The following is a 23834-nucleotide window of genomic DNA, read 5'->3' as shown; positions in this document are numbered from 1 at the left end:
GAGCCAGCTGCTCTGCCACTGGGCACCAAGTGGGGCTGGAACCCAGAAAGTGGGGGTGCTGCAGGCTCCAGGCAAAGAGGTCTGGGCCCCTGAGCTCTGTGCTGGGACCCCCAGAGGGGAGCTCCCTGCAGCGGGCATGGGCAGTGCCCCAGCTGACTGTCTCTTACCTTTGGTTTTAAAAGCAAAGTGACAGTGCTTGCACACATAGGGTCGGACGTCAGTGTGGGTGCGGATGTGTTTCTTCAGCATGCTGGGCTTCTTGCAGCGAATTCCACACTCCTCACAAACATATTTCCCTCGGCCGCGGCCTCGCACATATACATACTCTTCGTTTGATTTGTACCTATGAGCAACAGGCGTCATGGTAAAGGAAAAAAAAAGGAGGAGAAGAGGCAGGTTCCCACCTTGGAAGATGCACGCGCTTCCTAGCTCGATCCAGCCGGCTACAGACACTGGGAGTGGAGGCCGCAGAACCGCAGAGGACCACGGGGTGGGAGGAACAAATCGCCCTGGGGCTCCACCATGGACCCCTGCACCCTGCCCCTCCAACAGGTGGGGCCACTTCCTAGACAGCCTCCCTTGCAGAGCCAGCCCCCGCAACGGCCGTGCCCACGAGCAACAGCCACTGTGGGCCACCAGAATAACAGAGTAAGAATAATAGCACAGCTACACCAGCTTTGGCAGCTACATTTGCTACGTGCTCACTCTGTGCTGGGAATTTACCCAAATTAAGCCATGACCACCTCACAACAAAGAGCCCTTAGGACCCCAGGGCTCAGAGAGGGAGAGATTCGCAGGAGATCCCACAGCCAGAAAGGGACAGAGCCTGCCTGCCTCAAAGCCTGTGCAGGCTGCCAGGGAGCCATGCAGACGCTCCTGTGAGGGGAGGTAACAGGGCCCTCCATTATTTCCCCAGCTTCGGGGTTTGGAAACCAGGAGCCCTGCGCTGTCTCCCTCACCCCAATCCCAGGAGCTCTGCGGGACCCAGATTCCCAGCACCCTCGCCTCAGCACTTGGGGATGGGTCACGAAGTGCCACCAGCTTTCAGGAGCCTCCTGGGGTGGCCGGCCCACCTGCTGGGGCTCAGGTCCACAGATGCCCCTGAAGCCCAAATCAAAAATCTCCTACTTCCGCCCTTGCAAGGAAGCCCGTAGTGCCATGGGCTCAGTAGGATCATTACTGGCTGACTTGTTGGTCCAAGGCTATAAATGTGCAGGGTCCAGATGGGGTGGGGAAGGCTGTGGCAGGCGGTGGGGCCAAGAGAGGGGATCCTGGCATATTTCCAGGAGAAGGAACATTCTGACCCCTGAAGCCTTGGGGTCCGCTGGCACAGCACTCGGGGGAGGTGTGCACTCTCAGCCTGCGGGGTGTGCGCTTCCACGCCCAGCAAGAGCTGCCACACCCCACGCCCCACACTCACACCGCACAGCCTGTGCTCTCACCAGCCTTCCAGAGGCAGCTGCTTGGCTTCAGTGACCCTGTTCTCTACTGATTGTGTCTTCTTTGCAAGCTCCTTCCCATGCTGGCACCTCAGGCTCCAACCTGTGCCCTTCTCACCTGCCACCTTCCCCCAGGTGACTTTCCACCTGCCCCTTCTCTCTCCAGCTCTGACCACTTTGCTGTACATCCACTGCCCCTCAGCATAGCCCCTGGAGGTCTTCAGGAACCTCAGACCCCACATGCCCAGAACCCTACTCCCAAGTTCCTCCACCTGCAGCATCTCCTCCTGGCCCCCGTCCCAGTGAACAGCACCTGCACCCCTCGGCGGCTCCATTTCCTTCCCTCTGCATATTCAATCCCCCAGCACAGCCATCAGCGCTGCAGTGCACGCGTGTTGCAAGGATGCCATGTTCTGCCCCCACCAGCCCTGGCCACCATCTCTTCTCCTACACCCCTGTACCCTTTCTTCACAAAACAGCTGGCGGGAGCCTTCCCCAAATCTGTCAGGTCCTGCCACTCCTCCCAGCCTGGGGGCCCCATGTCATGCTTCTCCCACTGCCCTCAGAATGAAGCCCTACCCTTCCCTTGGCCTGGAAGGCCCAGTGCACCATCTGGCGCTGGCCACCTCTCCAGCCCATCTTCCACCAGTTCTCACCGATCCCCCATCCTCTGCTGCACTCCCCCTCCAGCCATACCCAATGTCACCTGGAGCCCCAAAGTCCCTGCCCCAGCATCGCCCCCTCTCCTGTCTGACCAGCGCCTGCATTCCTGCAGGGCTTTGGACAAACCTGCCTTTCAGAGGCCTCTCCATGCCCTTCCTCACTCCTTCAGGGCACTTGTCAAGCCAAGGGCACTGCAATGGCCTTTTTGCAAGCGTAGTCACCATTATCCCTGCGAGGGCAGGGACCGCATCTACCTCATCTGCTGGTGCATCCCCGGCGCCTAGCCCAGCGTCCAACACCCAGCAGGTGCTCGGTAGACACTTACTGGCTGCACATCAGAAAGACAAGCCAAGGCCTTCTCTCCTCAGGTCTGCTGCCGTCAGACTCTCAGCCTGAACCTTCCCACTCCCCGAGCCCCTGCGCACACGAGTAACCTGACGCTGTGGGCTCCCCAGGGATGGGGGACAGAGCCAGGGTCCCCCTGAACCATGGTGGACGGCCTGAACACACCCCACTTTCTGATAGGAACCACTCTGCTCACAGGGTAGAGGGCAGCAGGGGACTTGGGTCTGGGTTCTGGATCCTGTTGGAACTCACCGGATGACCTCGGGTCACTTTCTTTCCCTTGGAAACAATGTCCCTTGCTCTTAGACAGCAAAGTGCCATCACATGCCTGACACCATCTAATCCTCCCATCAGCCCTTTACAATTTTTGGAGAATCATCCCCATTCTGCATAAAAGGGAATCAAGTCCCAACAAGTTCATGTGACATGGCCAGGATCACCCAGGCAGTGATTTTCTCACTCAGCTCCCTGTTCCTGCACAGACTGGCTGCACAGATACCTTTAGATGATGCTGACCAAGGTCTCATTGGCGCCACCCTTCTCCAGTATTCCCAAGGACCTGTCACACAGCAGACAAACAAGAACAGCATACTTTTCCACCCAGCCCTTCCTGAAAGGCTGCTGGCCTGGGGTGGAGCCCCCAGGTGCTGACACCTGCTGAGAAACTCCCCGTAAAAGCCAGGGCAGGACACCAGACAACCATGGTGGGGGTCCCTAGGGGTACGGCCCTGCCTCCCAGGTTCTGCTGGCCCCTCCTCTCCTCTACCCAAAGCTGCCCTTTGGAGGCCTGTGCCACAGGCTGCCCTTTACCCAGGGGGACAAGTGACCGGCCCCTTGCCTGTTCCAAGGCTGCAAGACAGCCCAGCGCTGGTAGGCCTGTGGGGCTGACTCAGCTCCCGGGTCAGGGAGCAATTTCTCCCGGCCTCACTGCCCACCTGTCTTCTGCTGCCCTGATAAGCCAGAGGCACTAGTCAGTCTGGAAAGCAATGTCTGGTTTTATTCTTAAAGAAAGGAGCTGTTTCTGTGGATTTTGAGTGTCTTAGCTGCCTCGAGGGACCTTGAGATCGGGCAGCTTGAGGTTCAGGGCTGGAGGGCCTGATCCACGGCATGGCACTAGGGCTCCCAGACCCCTGCCTGGAAGCAGTTTTCTGCCCTGCTGCCTGGGGCGAGGGGGCAGTGGAGGCCGTGGGGTGGGGTGTGGAAGGGCCAGGCTCTTCCTGGATGGATCTGTTTGCATTCTTGTGCTGCGGCTGTAAGACTCGTAGACTCAAAGGGAAAGAAAAAGATTCTTAACAACCTCTTCGTCAAGAGGGTCTTATTATCTTCACCCAATCGAGAGAGAAACAGAAGGTAGCTATAAAGTGGTGAAGCGGGGACTGGACCCCAGATCTGACTCCTGTGTTCTGAAGTGGGACACGGCATGACCTAGTGTGAGGTCCTCCCCTGCCATCAGCATGTGACACCTTGGGCTGTGGCTCTGGACTCTGCGGAGGCATTTCTAAAACCTGCAGCTTCCACCAAGCACACGGGGAGTTGGCACAAAGGAGATGGCACATCCCTCTGCTCAAGGTTCCAGAAGAAGGGGCACAGTGGAAATTAAATAGGCTTTCAGGCAAGGTAAGGGACAAGGTGGTTGTTCCTGGACTCTGAATACGACAGACTCAGCAACGAAGCTGCCCTGTAAGGTAATGAGCTCCCCGTCACCAGCACTGCACACCCAGAGGCCAGATGAACAGGCTGTGAGATCTGCTAGCAGGAGGGAGTTCATGATTAGTATGTGCCCATGACAGGTCCAGCACAGTGACAGAGGGACTTCAGGTGGATTCACTTGTTTACTCATGTTGCAATGTTTAACATGGATATATTTAGTTTAGCATATTTGTTCCAGTAAATATAAATGGATATATTTATTCCTAAGACCAAGTGGAGGCTCAGGGCACTAGAGGGGGATGGGCCGGCAACATGACAGAGCAAAGAAGAGGCACAGGAGGAAGAGGACGGGTGGGGACCGTGGGGGCCTGGAAGGCAGGGCATATCCTCTCTCTGCAGGGGCACCCACCAAATGTTCCATGAGGTTATCATATCTTCCAGTTTTTTCAAGGAAACCACACATCCGGATTTTTTTTCAAACTAAAAACATTAGCAGACTCTTACATAGCCTTCACTGGGTGCCAAGCACGATTTTAAATGCTTTTCATGCATTACCTCGTTAAATCGCATGACAGCCCTGTGAGACGGGGGCTCCAATCATTCCCATTTACACGTGAGAAAACAGAGTCAGAGAAGCTAAGTGACCTGCCAAGGTCACACAGCCAGTTAGTTAATGGAATGAAAATTTGAACCCAGGTCACCTGCCTACAAAGTTCAGGTACTTAACTGCTGTGTAATTCTGTTTTTAAAAAAACATTGTGTGAGTCAAATAAAATACAAGAGGCAGAGCCAGCCTGGAGCTAAACTTCTGGGTCAAAGTAATTTCCCCAAGGTCATGTGCTAGTACGAAGGGGCATGTCTGACCTTCAAGCCCTTGACTTTTCTCTCCACTGAGCTGCATTATTCTCTTGAATGAGAGGATGAACTCAATGGCCTCCGAGTTACTGTCTTAATCTGAAATTCTACGAGGCTATTCTGCATTTATATTACCGACTTTTTCATGTTATTAATATTTAATTGTAAAACTCTTGCATCCCCTCCAAATTTGGATATTTTAAGGGTTTGCCAAATTTCTGATTTTACTATGCTCTTGTCATCAAATATGCTATCCCCCCAGAGGCGTGCAACTTGGGTATGATCGCACAGAGCAAGAGGAAGATGTGATTAGGAATGCACGCACTGTCGCTTGGAAACACACTTTTGCGGGCAGCCTATGTCCTGTGAAGGGAGGCTCAGGGCCAGTTCCCAGCGGTCACTGTGCTCTGGGAGGTCCGGCCACAGTGAGCTGGCTGACTTGTCTGCAACGACATGCGGCTCCCCCAGTGACACTCAAAAAGCAAGGGATGTCTGTGGGAAGAGGAGCAAGTGCCAGGTGGCACCGCCTGCTTAGCTGCATATCTGCTAAAAATATTCAGTTGCCAAGAGGTAGGAAACACACTCTTTGGTGAAAGAGAAATGAACTGGGGAGGCTGAGCTTTGGGTCACAGGGGAAGTTCACACTGGGTTCTGGGTATATCCCAGATTGTCTTTTTGTCAGGGTTTTGCAGAAATTACATCACATCACAGCATTCAGTGTGGGGGATATTTCGTGCAGCATTCAGGGACAGGCCCGCTGTGTCAGGAATTCCACGGCACACATGTAACACAACACAGGCACAGAGCCCACCAGTGGAGTCCTTGCTTTCGGCAGGAGTGTGAGCTGCAAGCGGTGCTCTGTGTATTTACTCAACAGTACTTACGAAGGCCTGGTCCGAGCCTGGGGCTGGGCCAGGGCCATAAATGTAAAGTTAAATAAGACTCTGAGCTTGGTCTCAAGTGACTAACAGGCACTTAAAAGATCATAAAACAAAGAGATAGAAATAGTAATTCAGCCAACGTGCAAAGTGCTATGGATGATCCAGGAAGGAACCAGCGGGGTTGGGTCTGGGGTGACTTTGCCAGAAGAAAAGCCTTCACCTGGGTGTGGATGTGCAAGGTCTGACCTGTGAGACTCCTGTTTTATGAGCCCCTGTTGTGGGCAGGGAGCCTGGGGGCCAGGGAGAGGCTGTTGGGACTGTATGGAGCCTGAGCCTGGCAAAGGTGAGGGCAGGAAGAAAGAGGACCTAGATTCCAGAGAGTTCGGCGGCGGCCTGACAGTAGGACAACAGCAGGTCAAGGATGCCTTCTTCTACACCTTCTAGAAGGACTCCCACTACTGAGGGCAAGCCCTTGTCTATTTTGTCGGCTTGCAACCTTGAAGTGGCATTTTCACCACTTTCTCGGTTTTACTGTTGTGACTTTTCATACTAGGAAAACATGAGTTTGCAGCGCCAGCTGCCAAGAAGACAGCAGCCGCTGGGGTCTGACACCCCGCACAGCTCTTGGAATAGGGAATGCTTTAATTCTACAGAATCGGGTACGGTAGGTGGAGACGCTGTGGAGTGACTTCTCAGTGACCAAGTGTAGACACCTAAGGACCAGGAAACAGGCTCCAAGCCTGGGCTGAAGCCAGCATGGATCCGTAGAATGCAGCCAACACCCTACTTCCGACCAGACAGTGGGATTAGGGGGCAGGCAGGAAGCCAGAGCCGGGCCCCTTGTGTTCAGAGAAGTGAAACTGCCGAAAAGGAGTGGACTCCTTAAATGTGGACGTAAGAGTAGTTGCTCCAGCTTGCAGGGTTCTAGAATAGCAGCTTTCCCGCTGTGCTCAGGATTGGTGGGGTTAGGGTGGGGAGGCTGGGCAGTGGGGTTCTATGTCCTCCTCCCCCAACCACAGCAGCTCTGTAGCGAGTTGTTTTTCAGAATGGGTATCTACGTAAACTGAACTTTGTAAAAAAGAGTGCTGTGAATTTAAAGCAATTTGAAAATTACTGTCAGAGAACGTCCATGCTTGGGAAGTCCTTGAGTCTCTAATGCTGAGAAGCCTTGTGCACCCTCGGAGTTGGCCACTTTCGGGTGGATCTTGTTCACACCCTCCTACAGACGCATGTTTCTCTGGCCCCTGGGGACACAGTTTCCCAGGCAGCTCCTGCCACCTCTGGGCAGCTCTCTCACCATTAATTGTCAACCTGTGCTCACACCCATGGTCCATGCTCCGGCTGGTCCATCCCCTCTTCCACTGACAGTCTCCAAAAGATACGATGCCACTTGAAACTTCTTTCCTCCAGCCCTAACATTTCCATGTCCTCAAACAATTCAGCATGAGAAGGATTCCTTCCCAGGCTGTCCACCTTCTCCTGGACCCTCCAGGTTGTCCTTCCGAAGGTGGAATGGCCCAGAGCAGCCAGAGGCCCTCGGCGGGGGCTGGACACAGCCCAGCCTCACACAGGTCCATGGTCTCCTCCTTCCAACATTCTTCCAGCTTCATTCCCTTGAGTCCCAGGCAGGAAACAGACCCAGACTGGGGAAGTGACCAGACCCAGGAGCTGCCTCCTGCCCAGCTGGTGCTCTACGCCTGGCAGCCGGCCAGAGCTGGAGGGCCGAGCTCCCAGTGATTGGACACTTGCTATGTGCCAGCTTTTGTGCCACCCCTTTTCCATTGGATATCTCTCTTCCTCTTGGTTAGCATTTATAAATACATGTCTTATTTTTTGCTAAAAAGCACCAAAAATAATGAACGAGGGTCAGAGGTGCAGTGTTTTATCACAGAAAAAGAAATAGCTATCATTTGTTGAGCACTTAGCTCTGTGGTAGGTGCTTTTTATAGGAATTCTATTGTAGAAGCCTTGCCACAATTCTGTACGACAGCCCTGGGTACAAGTAGCAGGAACTGAGGCAGGAAGGCCGTCTCCAGGCTGGCTTCGAAAAGCCTCGGGTGCCCAGCTCCAAGGTTTGGCCCGTGTCTTGCAGGCGGTGGTAGGGACGGCAAAGGTGTGCAGTCAGAGGCAGAACCTGCGGAGCTGCAATGGGAAGAGCCTCCCTCTGGGGCCGCGTGGATCAGCAGCCAGCGGGCGCGCTGCCCAAGGCCGTCCACAGTGGCAGCTGCAAAGTCCATGTATACACTGGGTGCCTGACCAATGCTGTGGGCCAATGGCTATGAAGATGCCGGGCCACCACAACCTGGGAGGCCTCAGTGTGCCTGGCTGCACAGAGACACATGTGCACTGAGATATAAATATGGTAAGAAAAGGCTGTGAACAGTTTTAAAATCCTGAAACGAATGCAAGGCAGCAGCGCCGTAAAGGCCGTGAAGTAACTTCTGATCCGCCTGAACGCGGCAAGGTGAACGTGCTCACAAGGGCAGCTGGTGGGGTCGCTTGCGGCTTCCTCTCGGCTTAAACCTGAGGAACACACGAGCAGGCTGTGTGCCCAGGTCCTAGACTCACAGACTCCAATCTTGAAGGGGGAAGGAGAGGGCACTCTAAATGTCCAATGGTAACAGCCACCTCCTTGCCCCATGCCCCGAGCAGATCTGCTACCTACCAGCTGGGGGTAGAGGAGAAACCAGGCTCACGGAAAACCTGTGCTTGGACACTTCAGGCCACGTGTGTGACCACTGTCAGCCTCCTGGTAGGTGGCTCAGCCAACAGGCAGAACCAGGACAGGAAGGGAGATCTGGGCTCATTTTAAGAAAGAACTTTCTGAACCCCAGAGCTACAAACTTGGAGAAAAGCAAGCCTGAGTGGTAGTGAGCTCTCCGTTAGAAGTAGTGTTCAAGCACAGGTTAAATGGCCTTGCAAGTTTGGGGCAAAATAGATTCCAGTGGAGGGAGGGAGGCTGGACTCCAGGTCCAGCAAGTCTAGTGGAATACAAATGACACAGCACCCACCCTGGTGCTCCAGGCCCAAACAGCCAGTGGGTGCGTGGGAGGGAAAACAGGAAAGAAGGAAGGGTGTGGTCGTGGCTCAGAGGGGTGAGCTGGCCCGTCTCTTCGGACACTGAGGAGTGCGGTGTTAGTCACGGGGACTGCTGGCAAGTCAGACTGCAGAGTTCAAATCCTGCCTCATTCGTACCAGCTGTGTGACCCTGGGCAGGCACCCGCGTATGGCGGGGGTGTGGACGACTACCCACAGCTGCTCGGCTGTGGGCTGTGGGTGTCGCATGGCTGCATCATTACACCTCCCAGCTGCTATTCCAGGACTGTGCCGCCCCTTCCAGTGGAAGTCCTGTTTCTCTAACCCTCCCTATGGAAATGTGGCTTGCCCACCTCCAAGCAGGTTTTCATTGCAGCAAGCTGTTAAGGGATGACTGCTGGGAGCCCTTCTGTGGGAGGAAGAATCAATCCTGCTGTGAGCCCCACGGCTGCCCCTCGGGTGACTGGTGAGTCTGTGTGCCCCGCATCCCCCCAGAGTTGCTCCATGTAATAGGACCTCTCAGCAGATCACCCTGCCTGGAATGCCCTCCTTCCCTCCCGCTTTCTGATGAAGTCCCAATCCTCCCCTAGAGCTCAGATCCAACCCTAGATCCTCAGAAGCTTTCCCTGACCCTGAGATGAGTCATGTCCCCCAGTTACACCTTTCCTAGGGGTAGCACAGTAGGAAAAAGAGGCTTAGGAACCAGAACTCCTGAAATCAGGCTCTGTCCCTTATTAGCTGTGTGACCTTGGGCAGGTTACTTAACCTCTCTGTGCCTCAGTTTCTTCATCTTCAAAATGGGGGTAATGTCCTATTTCTTGACCTGTGGGTAACTGGCACAGTTCTAGGAGTATGTTCATGCTGTAATAGCTCATGGAGTTGTATACTTAAGACTTGAATTTTTTTGGATGTATGCTATGCTTCGATTAAGAAATAACTAAAAAAAGAGTATATACTCAAAGAGTTGCTGCAAGTTGAACTTAGTTAATATAGGTTATATGTGCAGACGAGTGGCCAGCATATACGAGGGGCTCAGTCAGCGCTCGCCCTGTCTAGCACTCTGCCTTGATAGCACTCACCACAGTCGGATTTATTCTTCAACAGTGGGACGAAAACCAAGTGCCCCAGTTTTCGATAGGCTGGGAAGCCTGGAGCTGTCCCCCTCACGCAGCTCAAAAGTGAAGCCAGTGGTGCTAGAAGGCTGGTACGACTGCCCGGCCCCGGCAGTGCGGAGCCAGCTGACAGAGTCCAGAGCCTTGGCGGAGACTCCTCCATCTCTTCCTCCTCCCCAGCCGTGGCCGCGTCTACGAAGGAATCCAAAACATGCTGAAGGGGGGACCCTCAGGAGTCCTCCAGAATCATAGCCGAGGGGACCAATAATTCCTCGGGACCCCACTGGATGAGGATGGAGGTGACCACACCCACGCCAGAGTCCAGTCCAAGGAGGAGGAAGCTCCTTGCACAGAAGACTCCTTTGTGCCCCTCGCTCTGCTCAGAGTCCCGTCCCCAGGAAAGTTGATACTCCGAGAAGACGTAGAGGAGGAGCAGCAGGAAGAGGAAGACGATGACGGTGACACGGATGTTGAGGAAGGAGAGGATGTGGAAGGGAAAGATCGTCCCCGAGGAGGCAGAGGCAGAGAAGGGGATGACAGTGAGGAAGACACATTCGCCAGCTCAGAACATGAAGCGTTTTAGCGTCCAAACTTGGATACTGAACACGGTGCTGAAGACGTAGCTTCAGTTCCTCCCGTGACATACGATCCGCATGACACGGAGCTCGCACCACTCTCATCCTTCTAAAGTGGAAATCAGTAGGATGCAGGATAAAAAATATGCAGGGGCAATAAAAGCTCAGTGAAGTTAACCCAACCGTTAGATTTCTGTCGGGATGATACGGGTGCGAAATGGGTAACGGGTTTAGCAGAAACTCCAAGTGGAAGAATAAAGGGGTTTGGTTATTTGCCCTTGAAAAACATGAAACGAGACTCCCGTGGTGAGCTGGTTTAGATTCATACGCCGCCCTTCACCAACCCATCGCCTTACATGTCTGATCGCTCAAAGCTGGGGCCAAATTAGCGTCCTCGCGAGCAGAACGTGGGGTCGAGGAGCTGGAGTGACGTGTGGACGCTTGAGCTACTGCTTCTGATCGGGTCTCATCTCCCCTTTGGTTAAAAGAGCTTGATGCTTTGGATGGCTCTTAGCACGACAGAAGGTTAGGTGGTCTTCACAGAGGAAGGCCGGGTGAGAAATACGGTTATCAAAAGCTTCCGGGGCTCACACGTTAAGATCAGACTGCGATGGTTGCTGCTGCTGGCCGGGCCACCCTGCAGAAAGGCCATTTGTGTGCAACTTGTCAGAGATGAAAGCAGAGGGTGACCAGTTAGCGGAGGACACTTCCTCTGTTCCCAGTCACAGAGAACCTGATCGTGACCCAGACGCCAGACACGAGGAAGCAGACTCAGGACACGAAAATGACGTGGATGCTGCTACGGGCGTGGCTGGTTTGGTCACCTCACACGCAAGTGAAGCGGAAGTACTTGGAGAAGCTTCTGAACCGCATTGAAGAAGTTTTTCACGGACTGGGAACGGGACCTTGTGCCACTCTCCAGTCTCCTGCTGCGTCTTGGTCATGCTCTGTCCTCAGGAGCCTCCGCAGGCTACGTCCGTGGAGCCGGCGACCTGGCTTCTGTGCACTCCTGTCGCAAGTGCTCACCCTGGTGCTGCAAGCTGTGTTTCTGGAACAGCCACCAAACGGTCTTCTTTCTTTTCTGTCTGAGTGTGGAGCAACACTTCGCTGATGCGAGCCACATGCCACCTGTATGATCGAGATGATGAGGAAGGTCTCTCTGGTCCAACAGCATTGCTGAGGCTGCCTTTGCCTTGTGTCACTGGACTCGGCACAACTGTCCAGCCATTTACTGCACTGGACAGGCAGCAGCAGGAACAGTAATACAAACGGGACGTTTGTGATCCTTAAGCACTTACAATACATCTCATTCAGTTATCCCTTACTAGGAATCAGTGAGGGGGATAATGTCATTCCTTGTTTTCAGATGAGGAGATGGAGGCTCAGAGAGGTAAAGTCACTTGCCTGAGGTCACACAGCCAGCGAGCAGCAGAAGAAGGGCATTGATCCCCTCCGCTCCTCTCTGGATCAAACACCCTCTGGCTCTCATGGCTGGAGCAGATGCTGCTGGTGGGAGGAATGTTCTCCAGAGCACGGAATGATAGGCAGAGAGGGGAGGTGATGCCGCCCCACCGTGAACCCTCTTCCTCACCATGGCTCCGGGGAAGTGCCACCAGCAGCAGCACCGTCATCATCATCTTCATCCACAGCATTCACTGGGCCACTCCAGACCTGGCCCTGGGCCAGGGAGGGACAGGAACAAGGTTTCACTGGGGGTTGCTATGCAGGTGGCTGAGAGTTAGAAGCAGCAGGAAGTAGGGCCCCCCCAGCTAGTGGCAGCAGGGTATGAAGGAGAAGACACAGGCTTTGACGCCAAACAGTGCTGCGCATGAGTCCCAGCCCTACCCCTTACTACCTGCATGGCCACGGGCCAGTTCCCTGGCCCCTCTGAGTCTAGTGCTTGGCTCTGTGCCCAGGGCACAGCAGGCCCTCGGTCAACAGTGGCTGCAGACAGCGTGGAGGGTGGGCGGCAGGGCAGGTGACTGCAGCTGGAACAGGCTCAGTCCCGGGGCCTCATGCTGCACCTCAACCAGTGGTCACCAGAGGTTAAGTCACCTGATGTCCTTCCCGAATATGCCAAGTGGGGCCTGCTAAGCTCCGAATATGCTAAGTGGGGAGAAGGCGGGTGGGGCTGGAGCACCCAGGGAACTGCCTCCCTCTGCCCCTCTCCCCCTGCAGCAGATGGAACCAGCTCCCCTCAGGGCCCAGAAAAGCAAGGAGTGCTCTTCTCAGCAGGCTCAGAGCTGGTGGAGAATGCTTCCAGAGACAGAACACAAGCAGCTCTCAAGAGGGTCTGGCTACAGTCTCAGGACAAGCACACCAGGACAGTTCTAAGTAAGGAGACCCCAGGCATTGGAGGGCCTGTGCTCTCCCCTGAAGCCATGAGGCCTGTAGAGTTAACAAAGTGGCTGAAGACCAGAGAGGCCAAGGGCCTTGCCCAAGGTCACACAGCCATTGGCAGCAGATCCAGGACTATGACCTAAGACTCCTGCTTCCCAAACAGGGCCTTCCCAAACAGGTCACTGGGCGTGACCTTGCTGCAGATGACCACTCACTCCCCACATGCTGCCCTGCATCAGGCCCAGTGCCCAGTAAAGAACTGAGTCAACACAGTGTCTCCAGAAAGCCTGTGGGCAACTTGCCAGCGGCACCGGCCCTGCCTGGATGAAGTGTCACTTACAAATGCTATTTAAAGCATGTGTAGCGCCTTTCAGAGCAACTGTCAGCAAGGAGGCGACCCTGTGGCTAGAATCAAGTCCAGATAAGATGCAGAGTCATCCTGAATGGCTGAGAGAGAGCAGATCCTGCTGGCACTTACTGCAGCTCGGTGTTTGCTGTGAGTGGGGGCAGATGCCCGCTGGCCTCTAGCTTCTGGGCTTTCCCAACAGCCTGGTGGCATAGAGAGCTGTCCCTACTCCATAGATGGGAAACTGAGCTCAGAGAGGCACAGAGACTTGCCCTCAGCCACACAGCCAGTCCGTGGCACTGTACCACACCAAAGGCCACTCTTAATAGGCTCACGGTCCACACGTTTAAACTTCCAGGTCTCAAACTGTCTATGGATTTTAATTATATAGTCCCTGCCTGTGGGCTCAAAAGCTGGCCATAAGGAGAAGCATCCGTTTTTCTGAAGCAAACAGAAAATAATACAGTCAAGATAGAGGAAAATAATAGGTCCTGGGCTTTGCAAGGAGAGCTGATGTGTAGCAGGCAGAGGGGGATGGTCAGGGAGGCGCCATAGAACATGGGTGCCCCTGAGGACAGGTTGACAGCAGAGCTGACAGCACGAGCAAAGGCACAGGGGCCGGGGGTGGGGATGGGGAATCAGAGATGCCCGGGACATCTAAGGTTTGGCTGGGGCAGAGACAGGAGCCCCAGCAGGTGGTCTGGCGCTGACTCAGCCGCAAGGTGCGTTAGCGGGAAACAGGGAGCCAGCAAAGGCGCTTGCCGAGCCAGGCTTCAGGGCCAACCATGTGGTGGAGTTGCAGGAATATCAGGCTTTGGGGATTTACAAAACAGCCAAACATGCATGGAGTGTTTATAATTTACAATAACTTGCATTTATTCATCACCACTCTCTCCTCACAAAAATGAGATGAGTAATCTAGCCTCTTCTGTTTGATGGAAAAGAGACAGAGGTCCTTTCCTCCACGCCCCACCGACACCTCCAACCTGATCACAGGCTCCCAGCCCCGCTGCCCTCCACTGCCCCTCCTCTCTGGCCCTTGCCCTTGCCGGTTCCTCCAGAGGGAACAGTCGCACCTGCTCCCCTCCCACGCCTTTGTTAACTGCCCCGTCCTCAGAGATGCTCCAGTGCAGCATTCTCCCACGTTCCCATGTGACGCCACCCAGGAGGCACCCGAACTGCGGCCATGGGACTCCGGCAAGCTAACACCCTGCAGTCCTCAGAGTGACCCATGCCTGTGGTCTCTGTTTCTCTCCCCACCCCACAGGTGAGAAAGGGAGGCACAGAGGCGTTAAGTAACTTGCCCAAGGTCACACGCCCACATTCCTGCCTGTATCCTGTCCCATCAGTTTCCTCCAGGTACTCTGCGACCTGAGCTCTGTGTGTCCCTGTGGGCTCCAAACTGCTCAGGCTGTGCTTTTTTCCCCCCTCTTTTTAAAATTGTGGTAACATGCGCATAACCTAAAGTTGACCATGTGAACCATTTTTAAGTGTGCAGTTCAGTGGCATCAAGTGCATTCACATGGTTGCACGGCCATTACCACCACCCATCTCCAGAAAATGTTCTCTCTCCCCAAACTGAACCTCTGTACCCACGCAACACTAACTCCCCATCTCCTTCCTCCAGCCCTGGCGACCACCATTCTTTGTCTCTATGGATTTGACTACTTCAGGGACCTCATGAAATCATACAGTATTTGTCCTTTTGTGACTAGCTTATTTCACTTAGCATAACGTCCTCAAAGTTCATCCAAGCTGTAGCACGTGTCAGAATTTCCTTCCTTTTTAAGGCTGACTAGTATTTCATTATATGCCTAGATTATATTTTGTTTATATGTTTATCCATCCATGGGCACTTGGATAATTTTCCACCTTTTGGCTATTGCGAATAATGCTACTATGATCACAGACACACAAATACCTGCTGGAGTTTCTGATTTCAATCCTTTTGGTATATACTTGGGCGTGGAATTGCTGGATCATACGGCAATTCTATGTTTATGTTTTTTGAAGAACCATCATACCGTTTTCCAATTTGTATTCCGACCAGCCGTGCACAAAGGTTAGAATTTTTCCACATTCTTCCCAACACTTGCTATTTTATTTTATTTTTTTTGATAATAGCCATCCTAAAGGATGTGAAGTGGTATCTCATTGTGGTTTTGATTTGTATTTCCCTAATGATTAGTGATGTCGAATATCTTTTCATGTGCTTATTGGCCGTCTGTATATACTGTCTGGAGAAATGTCTGTTCAAGTCTTTTGCCCATTTTTAAAATCCGTTTTCTGGGCTGGAGTTCTTTATGTATTCTGGATATCAATCCCTCATCAAATACATGATTTGCAAATATTTTCCCTTATCCTCTGGGCTGCTTTTTCACTCTGTTAATAGGGTCCTTTGATGAAAAAAGGTTTTAAATTACGGTGAAGTCCAAATTTATCTATTTTTTCTCTTGTTGCCTATGCTTTAGTGCCATATTCAAGAATTCACTGCCAAATCCAGTGTCATGAAGTTTTCCCCCTATGTTTTCCTCTAAGAGGATTATGGTTTTAGGTCTCTGATCCACCTTGAGTTAATTTCTCTATATGCTGTAAGGTGAGGGTCCAACTTCACTGTTTTGCATGTGGATATTCTGCTTTTCCAACACCACTTATTGGAAAGACTCTCTTTCCCCACTGACTGGTCTTGGCCACCTTGCTAAAAATCATTTGACCATACATGGGAGGGTTTATTCTGGGCTCTCTGTTCTATTCCATTGGTCTATGCGTCTGTCTTTATGCCAGTACCACACTGTTTCTATTATTGTATCTTTGTAGTAAGTTTTGAAATCAGTGTGAGATTTGCAACTTTGTTCTTTTTCTGCAAGATTGTTTTGGCTGTTCGGGGCCCCTTGCTTTTCCTCTGCTTGTTCATTGTTGCACCCTGACGCCTACAACAGCTGGCACCCAATTAATATTTGATGAATAAAAAGTAAACTACCTGTGGCGTCTACGTTATGTGCTAGGTGTTGGGGACGAAGGCCAATTGGCTCTGATCCCTGCCTTTAAGGAGCGACAGCCTGGGAGGAGGTGACTGGGCAAAGTGACAAACAGCAGCAGCTGGTGGCAGAATGCACAGGGTCAGAGGGGCATGGAAGTGGACCGGCTGACTCTGGTGGGGGGTGGTTATGGGTGCGGAGGGAGATCAGGGCAGCTCCCCAGAGGAGGAAGACACTGCACTGGGCTTTGAAGAGTTTACCAGGTAGAAATAGGTACCCTGAGCGGGGGGACTGGGTGTCCGACAGCACTGCAGGATGGAAAGGCAGGCACTGGAAACAACCGCCCGGAGGCACCTTGGGGGTGTCAGGGAATGGGGTGGTGAGGCTGGGGAGTGGCGGGCAGGGAGCCCAGCCCTGTGGGGCCCCAAGTCTCCGCTCTGTCCTGGGTGCAGAGGGGCAGCCCTGGAGGTCCTGGCCCCTCCTGTCTAGTACAGAGGGTGCGTTGGGCACCAGGTCAAATAACTCAGTGGTTTTGGGAAAGGAAGAGAATAAAGAACAAAAATAAGGATCTTGTTTAAATGGTAACCCCCGGGTTTGGCTTTGCCACCGGGGGAAGGTCCAGAGCCAGGGCTTGGCAAGGCCTGGTGAGAGCTAAGCGCGGGCCAGGGCTGGCCTCTCTCCACTGGCAGGGCCATCCCCACAGTGACCTCACAGTAACGAGGCAGATACCGTTACCCTGCCCGACTAACAGGAGAAGAACTGAGTTACACTGAGGTGGAGGAACCTGCCTGGGAAACAGTAAGTGCAGAGCTGGGATGGAGCCAGGCTGTGTGGTAACTGAGGCCTGGCTGGGCCTCCGTTTCCTCCTAAGCGAAAGGGGTGGGGGTGATCTCTCAGGTGGCCCCAGCCCGGGCGGTGGGCAGGATGCTGGAGCGTGCCCTGCCTTGGACGGCTGGCCCCATCTGCAGAGCCTACTGGACCCACAGCCGCCTCGGGTCTTCCTGCTCTGGAGATCCAGAGCCTGACTCCCTTCCAGGCGCCTCATTATTGTACTCGAGGGAAAGTGAGGAGGCCACGCTGCACACCTGCTGCCAGCCCTGGCCCAGTGCCGGGGAGCCCGGGGAGCCCAGCTCGCTGCTGTCAGCGTGTTATCCATGGCCGTGAGGGCCCCTCTGGTGAGGACTTGAGCAAGCATGATGCCCCGTTCTTGGTGGACCCCAGACCAAGCCCCACTATATTTGCAGCAGCCTCCCTCCCACTGCCCACCTCCACCTCGGGCGAGGGCCTCGCCTTCAGAGGTCCATTAGGAAGGTAGAACAGACCAAAGGCATGTTAGCCTCCAGCAGGGGAAGGAAGGAAGAGAGGCTGCACCAGTGTGGGGGCACCCATGGGTCACTGCTCTGCCCTTTCCTACAGCAACCAGACCCCACAGAGACCCTGCTGGAGCCCAGGCTGGGAATGTCCTCCTGCCTGGTGGGGGCCACGCTGGCCCAAGTCCATGCACTGCCGCCTCCTTCCAGGCCCTGGGTCCCCTCTCGCCTGTGGCTGGCTCCCCAGAGGACACTCTGTCTCCCCTGGTCCACACCCATTCAAGTCACCACCTCCTGCTCTGCCCCACGGCTCCTCCTCCCCAGCACTGATCACAGAGGAGGACACAGTCCCCAGCTGCCTCTTTGGGGCTGCCCTCTGCATCTGGGCCTGTTCATGGGTGAACAGACCACAGTCAACAGCGTGCCATGAGCAAGGGAGTTACAAACCTCAGGAAAATCACAGTGCTTAGAGTCTGGCCCCGAGCCTTCCAGCTAAGCAGTCCCAGAAGCTTCCGAGGGGAACCTTGGGGAGATGAGGGTTTGGGGCAGCCCAGCTGCTAGATCTGCTGACATTCTGAAAGCCTACAGGGACCTGTCTCCTCCTCTTTACTAGGATATGGTAAAGTCCTTTTCTTCTGCATCAGCCTGCACCCCTCCTGGCCTGCACCAGGGAACAGACTTTCCCCTCTGGCCCCTAGGATTCTGCCCTGGGCTTTGGGCTGAACAACACCAACATTGCGGACAAGCCTCCCTTGCCTTCCAGGCTCTTGTCAGCGGCCTCCATTCCTTGCTACTTTCCCAGGGAGTGGCGGGGAGGTGGGGGGGTGCCCAGCCTGCCCTTGGCTGAGTCTCTGGAAACCCTGCCCAGCCCACTGCTGGCCCCGTCTGCCAGCCGCACTGTCATAGGCCTTGCTCACAGCCTGGCTTCTCCCTGGCTGCCTTAGATCTTCTTGGCCTCGTGTCCATCCCTGTCAGCTGTCACCACATTCCTGGGAGCCTGCCTGCCCAGCACGCCCGTCCCATGCTGCCCCTCTCCAAGCCCTGACTGACTTCTGCTGGCTGCTGGGCCCGGCACACACCTCCCCAATTCTCCTGCCAGCTGCGCCTGCCCATCTTTTGGGCCTGCAAGCCACCCCTGGCAATAGATGCCACCCGGCCACGGCAGAGATCCAAAATTCTGCTTGGAGTTTAGGCCTCGCTTTCTCCTTCAGTCTGATGCCTTTAACGCCCTCTCTTGGGCTCAGCTGACTCCACTTGCCCAGACATCTGCCTGGTCAGCTCCCACCAGCCTCTGTCCTTTTTAAACTATTCCCTCAACTCCTGGCTTCCCCAGGCCCCTTTCTTCTGAGCCATTCTGTGTTGTCTCTTTTTAAGTTTTTGTTTTGAAACAATCACAAACATACAGAAAAGTCAAAAGTAGAGTATAAATAAATTCTTTTATCCTGCACTGTTTCAAAGCAAGTTGCCAACCTGATGCCCATCGCCCCTGAATTTATCTGTGTGTATTTCCTGCAGCCAAGGCCAATTCAGGCCTCGCCAGCAAGGGTACCTTCCTCTTTTGTTCAGGCCCCACCTCCCTGGAGGGGTGCCCTCCTCCACCCGCTGGGGCTGTGACCCCCGCAACCAGGCCACCCTATGTTATCTCTAAGCCAAAGGAATCCTCTGGGATTGACCATTCCTCCGCAAGGGAGCTGAAGGCACTTTAGGTTTCCGAGCTGACACCACCACAACACCATCTCCCGGCCATCGAGGCAGCCACACCAGGATGGCACGTGTCCTTGTGCACACTTACTATGTTTTTCCTTCCTTCCTTCCTCTTGTTGGCATATACTGAGTCCACAGTTTCCTTACTGGCAAAATGAGGAATTTGGATCAAGAGATTTCTAGGGATACTTTTATAATAATAATAACAGCAGACTTTTATTGAGCATTTATTATGTGCCAAGCACTATGAGTACTTTACACGTAGCATCTTGGCTAATTCTCACACAAACCCTTTGTGATACAATTACAGTACTGCTATCATCTCCATCTTATAGGTGAGGAAACTGAGGCATAAAGTAGTTGCATAACTTATACTTAGACAGCCACTCTGAGAGATCCAGGAATGCCATGTAGGGGGTCTGGTTCAGAGTTTATACTCTACTACAAAGCGCTTATAGAAGGGGGAGGAGATAAAAGAATTTACTCTTTACTTGAAGAGGTAATCACAGAAGTAAATATTGGCAATTCATGGAGGAAGAACTTTCTACATGGTGGCCAACTTACTGCATGCCAGTTACCTACCATGTGCCAAGTATATTACAACAAACATCATTTCCCTTAATTTTCAACAACTTTGAGAAACAGGTACTATTGTTATTCTCATTTTCCAGATGACAATACTGAGCCTGAGCAAGGTTAAATGGCTTCCTAGTCAGTGGCAAAGCCAAGATTTGAACCCAGGTGTGGCTGATGCCTAAACTGTGCTCTTGTCACCTGCTGCTAAACTGAGACACATGCCACACTCCAAGGGCAAGCTTTGCAAAAGCTATCCACGTAACAAAAACGTATGTACCCCCTTAATATTTTGAAATAATAATACTAATAAAAAATAGCCCATCAGCTGACAAGAGCTGAACAGATACTACACATTACATCACGAGAGCCAGAGGTGGCTCCTCCAACCACATGGCAGTCATTCCTTTTATGGATGAGAAACTGAGGCTCACAGAGGACTTCCCAAGATCACAGAGCTAGTGATGGCAGAGTCAGGACTGCAAGCCCAGGCCCCGCACTGCAGAACCCCAGCACTTTCCTGGGTCTTCCAAACAAGGACCACACAGCCCGCTTCCTGCAGGACACCTCATTTCAAACGATGGCCAAAGATGGAGAAGGTAACAGGTTCCTGTGATTTGCAGCTAAGAAAATTGAGGTTGACCCACACTCAGCCCTGCTCTCAGACACTCCATCTGCCCACCAATCCGTATGTCATTTTGCTTTTTGTTTTCATTCTTACTATCCAGGGCTCAATGCAGTTACAGAATTGGAGCAGGATTTTTTCTCCTCTCTGATGTGCTGTTCCCATGCGGCCATCAAGACACACCCTGACTTATAGCCTTCTGCAGCTGTCTGCTGCCTGGGCAGAAAGACCACCTTAGCCTGGAGAAAATCAGGATGGTGCTGGTGGAGGGAACGAAAGAAGGAAGAAAGGATAAGGAAAGGAAGGAAAGAACAATGAAGGGGGAAGGAAATGCAACCTTTGCTGCGTACTTCCTGTATGCCAGACCTGGGATACCCAAGCCCTTGCCTTACTATTCAGTTCTCATGATGACCCTGTAACCAGGCACCATTATCCATGTTTAGATGAAGAAACTGAGGTTCAGGGAGCAAAGGGACCGGGCAGTAATTACTGGAGGCGGCGTTAGACTCTGACTCTGTCTCAGTCCAAAGCCCAAAGACTTTCTAGAACACTGGCACTTTCCCATGTGTGTCTCCAAGTCCCAGAAGTTCAGGGAGGTGCCACTAAGCCCTGGGGTCTGTGGGAGGGGCTGAGAGGGTGACCTTCCTCGAAGAGTTCTTTGGAAGAGTGAGTTCCATGGCTAAACAATATTTGAAAACCACCTACTAGTAGTTTTTCATTGAAGATGAGGGGGAAACTTTCTTCCTTCTCTTTCTCTCTTCTCATTTCTTTTCTCTTTCTTTCTTGTTTTTTTTTATGGTATAATAAACTCACAATGAAGAATAGAGTAGGACAGAGAATGACAATAAAATTTTGGAAACTGGAAAGAGATGAATGGGTGGACAAAGGCTTTGCAGAGCCGAGAAAATAGAATCCCAAGTCTGCAGTAGGGAAAGCTGAGAACCAACCTAACTCATGTCACAGGATCCCTCAGCGACTCTGCAGCTGGGGGCAGAGGGGAACGAAAATAGGGATGGTTGGCGGAAAGTGTTGTCAGAAGTTGCCGGACTTCCCTCCCTTCCTCAACTCCAGCAGCTCAGGAGATTCCCCTGCCCCCGCCCCTGAGAAAGCCCGGAGGTTTATTCTCCACAAAGGTGGGACTGCACACCTGTGGGAGCAGACACATGGAGGGTGGGGCAGGGGTCCCATAAAGAAAGGACAGGGAGGAAGTGCATGCCTGCAGACAGGCGGCTGAAACCCCCTCCCTGCTCCCCGACTTCTTCATCTCTGTGGCTTCCAGAATATGGGAACTGAACCCTTCACCCTCCAGGAGGGAGACTGGAGTCTTCACAGGGATTCTGCCCAAGAAGAAAGACCTAAAGACCCTGCCATCAACTTGCTCAGGTGGGCAGCTATAGAGATGCTCACCATCGACAGGAAGCCTCTCATTGCTTCCAATCATCTTTGAGCTCCCCCACCCCCCAAAGAAAACCATGAGAAGACACCAAAGGCTATCAGACACCTGAGAAACAAGACCAAACAAACACATGAATGAAAGGGAACTCAAGAGAAACAGAAACCATGCAGAAAAGAAAACTGAAAACAAAACAAAAACAAAAACACAACTAACGTTAATAATAACAACATTAATTGCCTCAGAGACATAAGATATTGGATTCTACCAGATAAGAGCAGGTTACTGTTAAAGGGAACATTCAAAAAAAAAGAGTTCTTGGTAACTAAAACTATGACAGTAGAAATGAAAAACTCAATAGAACAGTTGGAGACAAAATGGAGGGAAGCTCTCAGAGAGAACAGCAAAAACACAAAGCGATGGAAAATCTGACAGGAAGGCATGAAAATACAAGGAATACGACAGGAGGTCCAACCCCTGAATAACAGGAGTTCTAGACAGAGAGAAGAGAAAAAAAAAGAGGAGAGGAAATTGTCAAAGAATTCAAGAAAATTTCTTAAAGCAGAAGTCGTGGAGTCACTAGATTGAAAGAGCCACTGAGTGAGAAAACTGACCCACACTGAGATCCATCTCTGTGACCCTAAGACAGTCACAAAGAAGGAAATAAGAATCAGCATGGATTTGAAATTCTTAATAGCAACCCAGGAAGCTAGAAAGCCATGTGTTCAAAACTCTGAAGGAAAATGATTTCCGACCAAGAATTCTACATATCCATCAACTGCAAAACAGAATAAAGACATTCCTCAAATTTTCAGACATGTAAAGGGTGTAAATATTTGCTGCTCATGTACCCTCTGTGAAGAAGACCAGGCTGAAGGACAGTCTCTGTGACAAGGGGGATGTAAACCAAGGAAAAGGAAGACATAAGACTCCAGAAAGAGGATCTCTAGGATGGGGAGAAGGGACAGCAGCTGCCCCCCGCAGAGGGAGGCACCAGGGCAGCCCTGAGCCACCAGACAACGCAGGCAACATGGGATGTGCAGAGCGCCCCCTGTCTGCATGTCTTGAATGTCCTGAGGGAAGATTTGGGTGAGGTGAGAATTTGGGGTTGAATTAGTAACAAATGTATAGGAAACTAAGCGAAGTTACACACACACACACACACACACACACACACACACACACACACACACTCTTATTGTCCACAGTGAAAATACAGGAAAGAAAAAGTAACCACAGTTGGTTTTATGACCTAGCTGTGAATTATACATGACACAGCTCTAATGAGGACGGGAGGATGGGGCTTCGGGGAGGTGAATATGGACGGCAGGAAGGCTCCAGAGTCAATAGCTAATGCCAGAAGCTGAAGAGCCCAGTCGTGGCAGCCCATGCACGTTATTTAGAGACGTGGAGGAAAACCAAGATCATCAGCTAAAAGAGATGAAAGTTATTGCTTCTGACGGTGGGGGGTGGGAAAGAAAATGTGGGGCAAAGAGGAAAAGTATTGCTATTTTCTGTAACAAAATTTATGAAAATACTTGATTCTTTAAACTCCATGCATGTGTAACTTCAATAAAAATAAAAACTGAAAGGGGGGAGAGAGAGAGAGAGAGAGAGAGAGAAAGCGTACATGCCACTGTTCTCTAAGGGGCTGCTTCTCCCACAGGAGACTCAGCAGGAAGCAGCTTTCTCCTGGGAGTGTGTCCTGATTCCCCAGGATAGGAACCGAGGCCGGGAGGGGGACTCAGGCAGACACTGTCCAGGTCCAGGGGATGCTACGTCCTGCTGCAGTGGCAGCTCTCAGGGGGCAGCTCTCACCGTGCTGCCCTAGGCCCCCTACTCAGGAACCGAAGGCACTGCCTGCGTGGAAAAATAGATTCTCCTTTAAATTTTAATAGGATGCAACGAGGTTTTCCTCGCCAGGGCTCAGGGCTCTGGAGGGCTCTGGCCCCACACACGCAGACACTCAGTCTGCCTGACGATCAATATGTCTTTTTCTTTCCATTTTG

The 23834-nt window shown here is 52.5% G+C and overlaps 1 protein-coding gene across 1 annotated transcript in view; it reads right to left on the bottom strand.

The window, feature by feature from the left end:
- Positions 1 to 23834, bottom strand: part of HIVEP3 (human immunodeficiency virus type I enhancer binding protein 3) — a 57247-nt gene that overhangs the window by 12969 nt on the left and 20444 nt on the right. The window contains exon 3 of the mRNA XM_012646665.1: positions 168 to 343. Coding sequence (XP_012502119.1) covers positions 168 to 343 — 176 coding nt within the window. The remainder of the gene's footprint in view (positions 1 to 167; positions 344 to 23834) is intronic.

Source organism: Propithecus coquereli, unplaced genomic scaffold, assembly GCF_000956105.1.
Source record: "Propithecus coquereli isolate 6110/MARCELLA unplaced genomic scaffold, Pcoq_1.0 Scaffold249, whole genome shotgun sequence".
In the NCBI taxonomy this organism is placed as follows: domain Eukaryota; kingdom Metazoa; phylum Chordata; class Mammalia; order Primates; family Indriidae; genus Propithecus; species Propithecus coquereli.
Note: the sequence above shows the minus strand (reverse complement) of the source record. Positions and strands in the feature narration are given on the sequence as shown.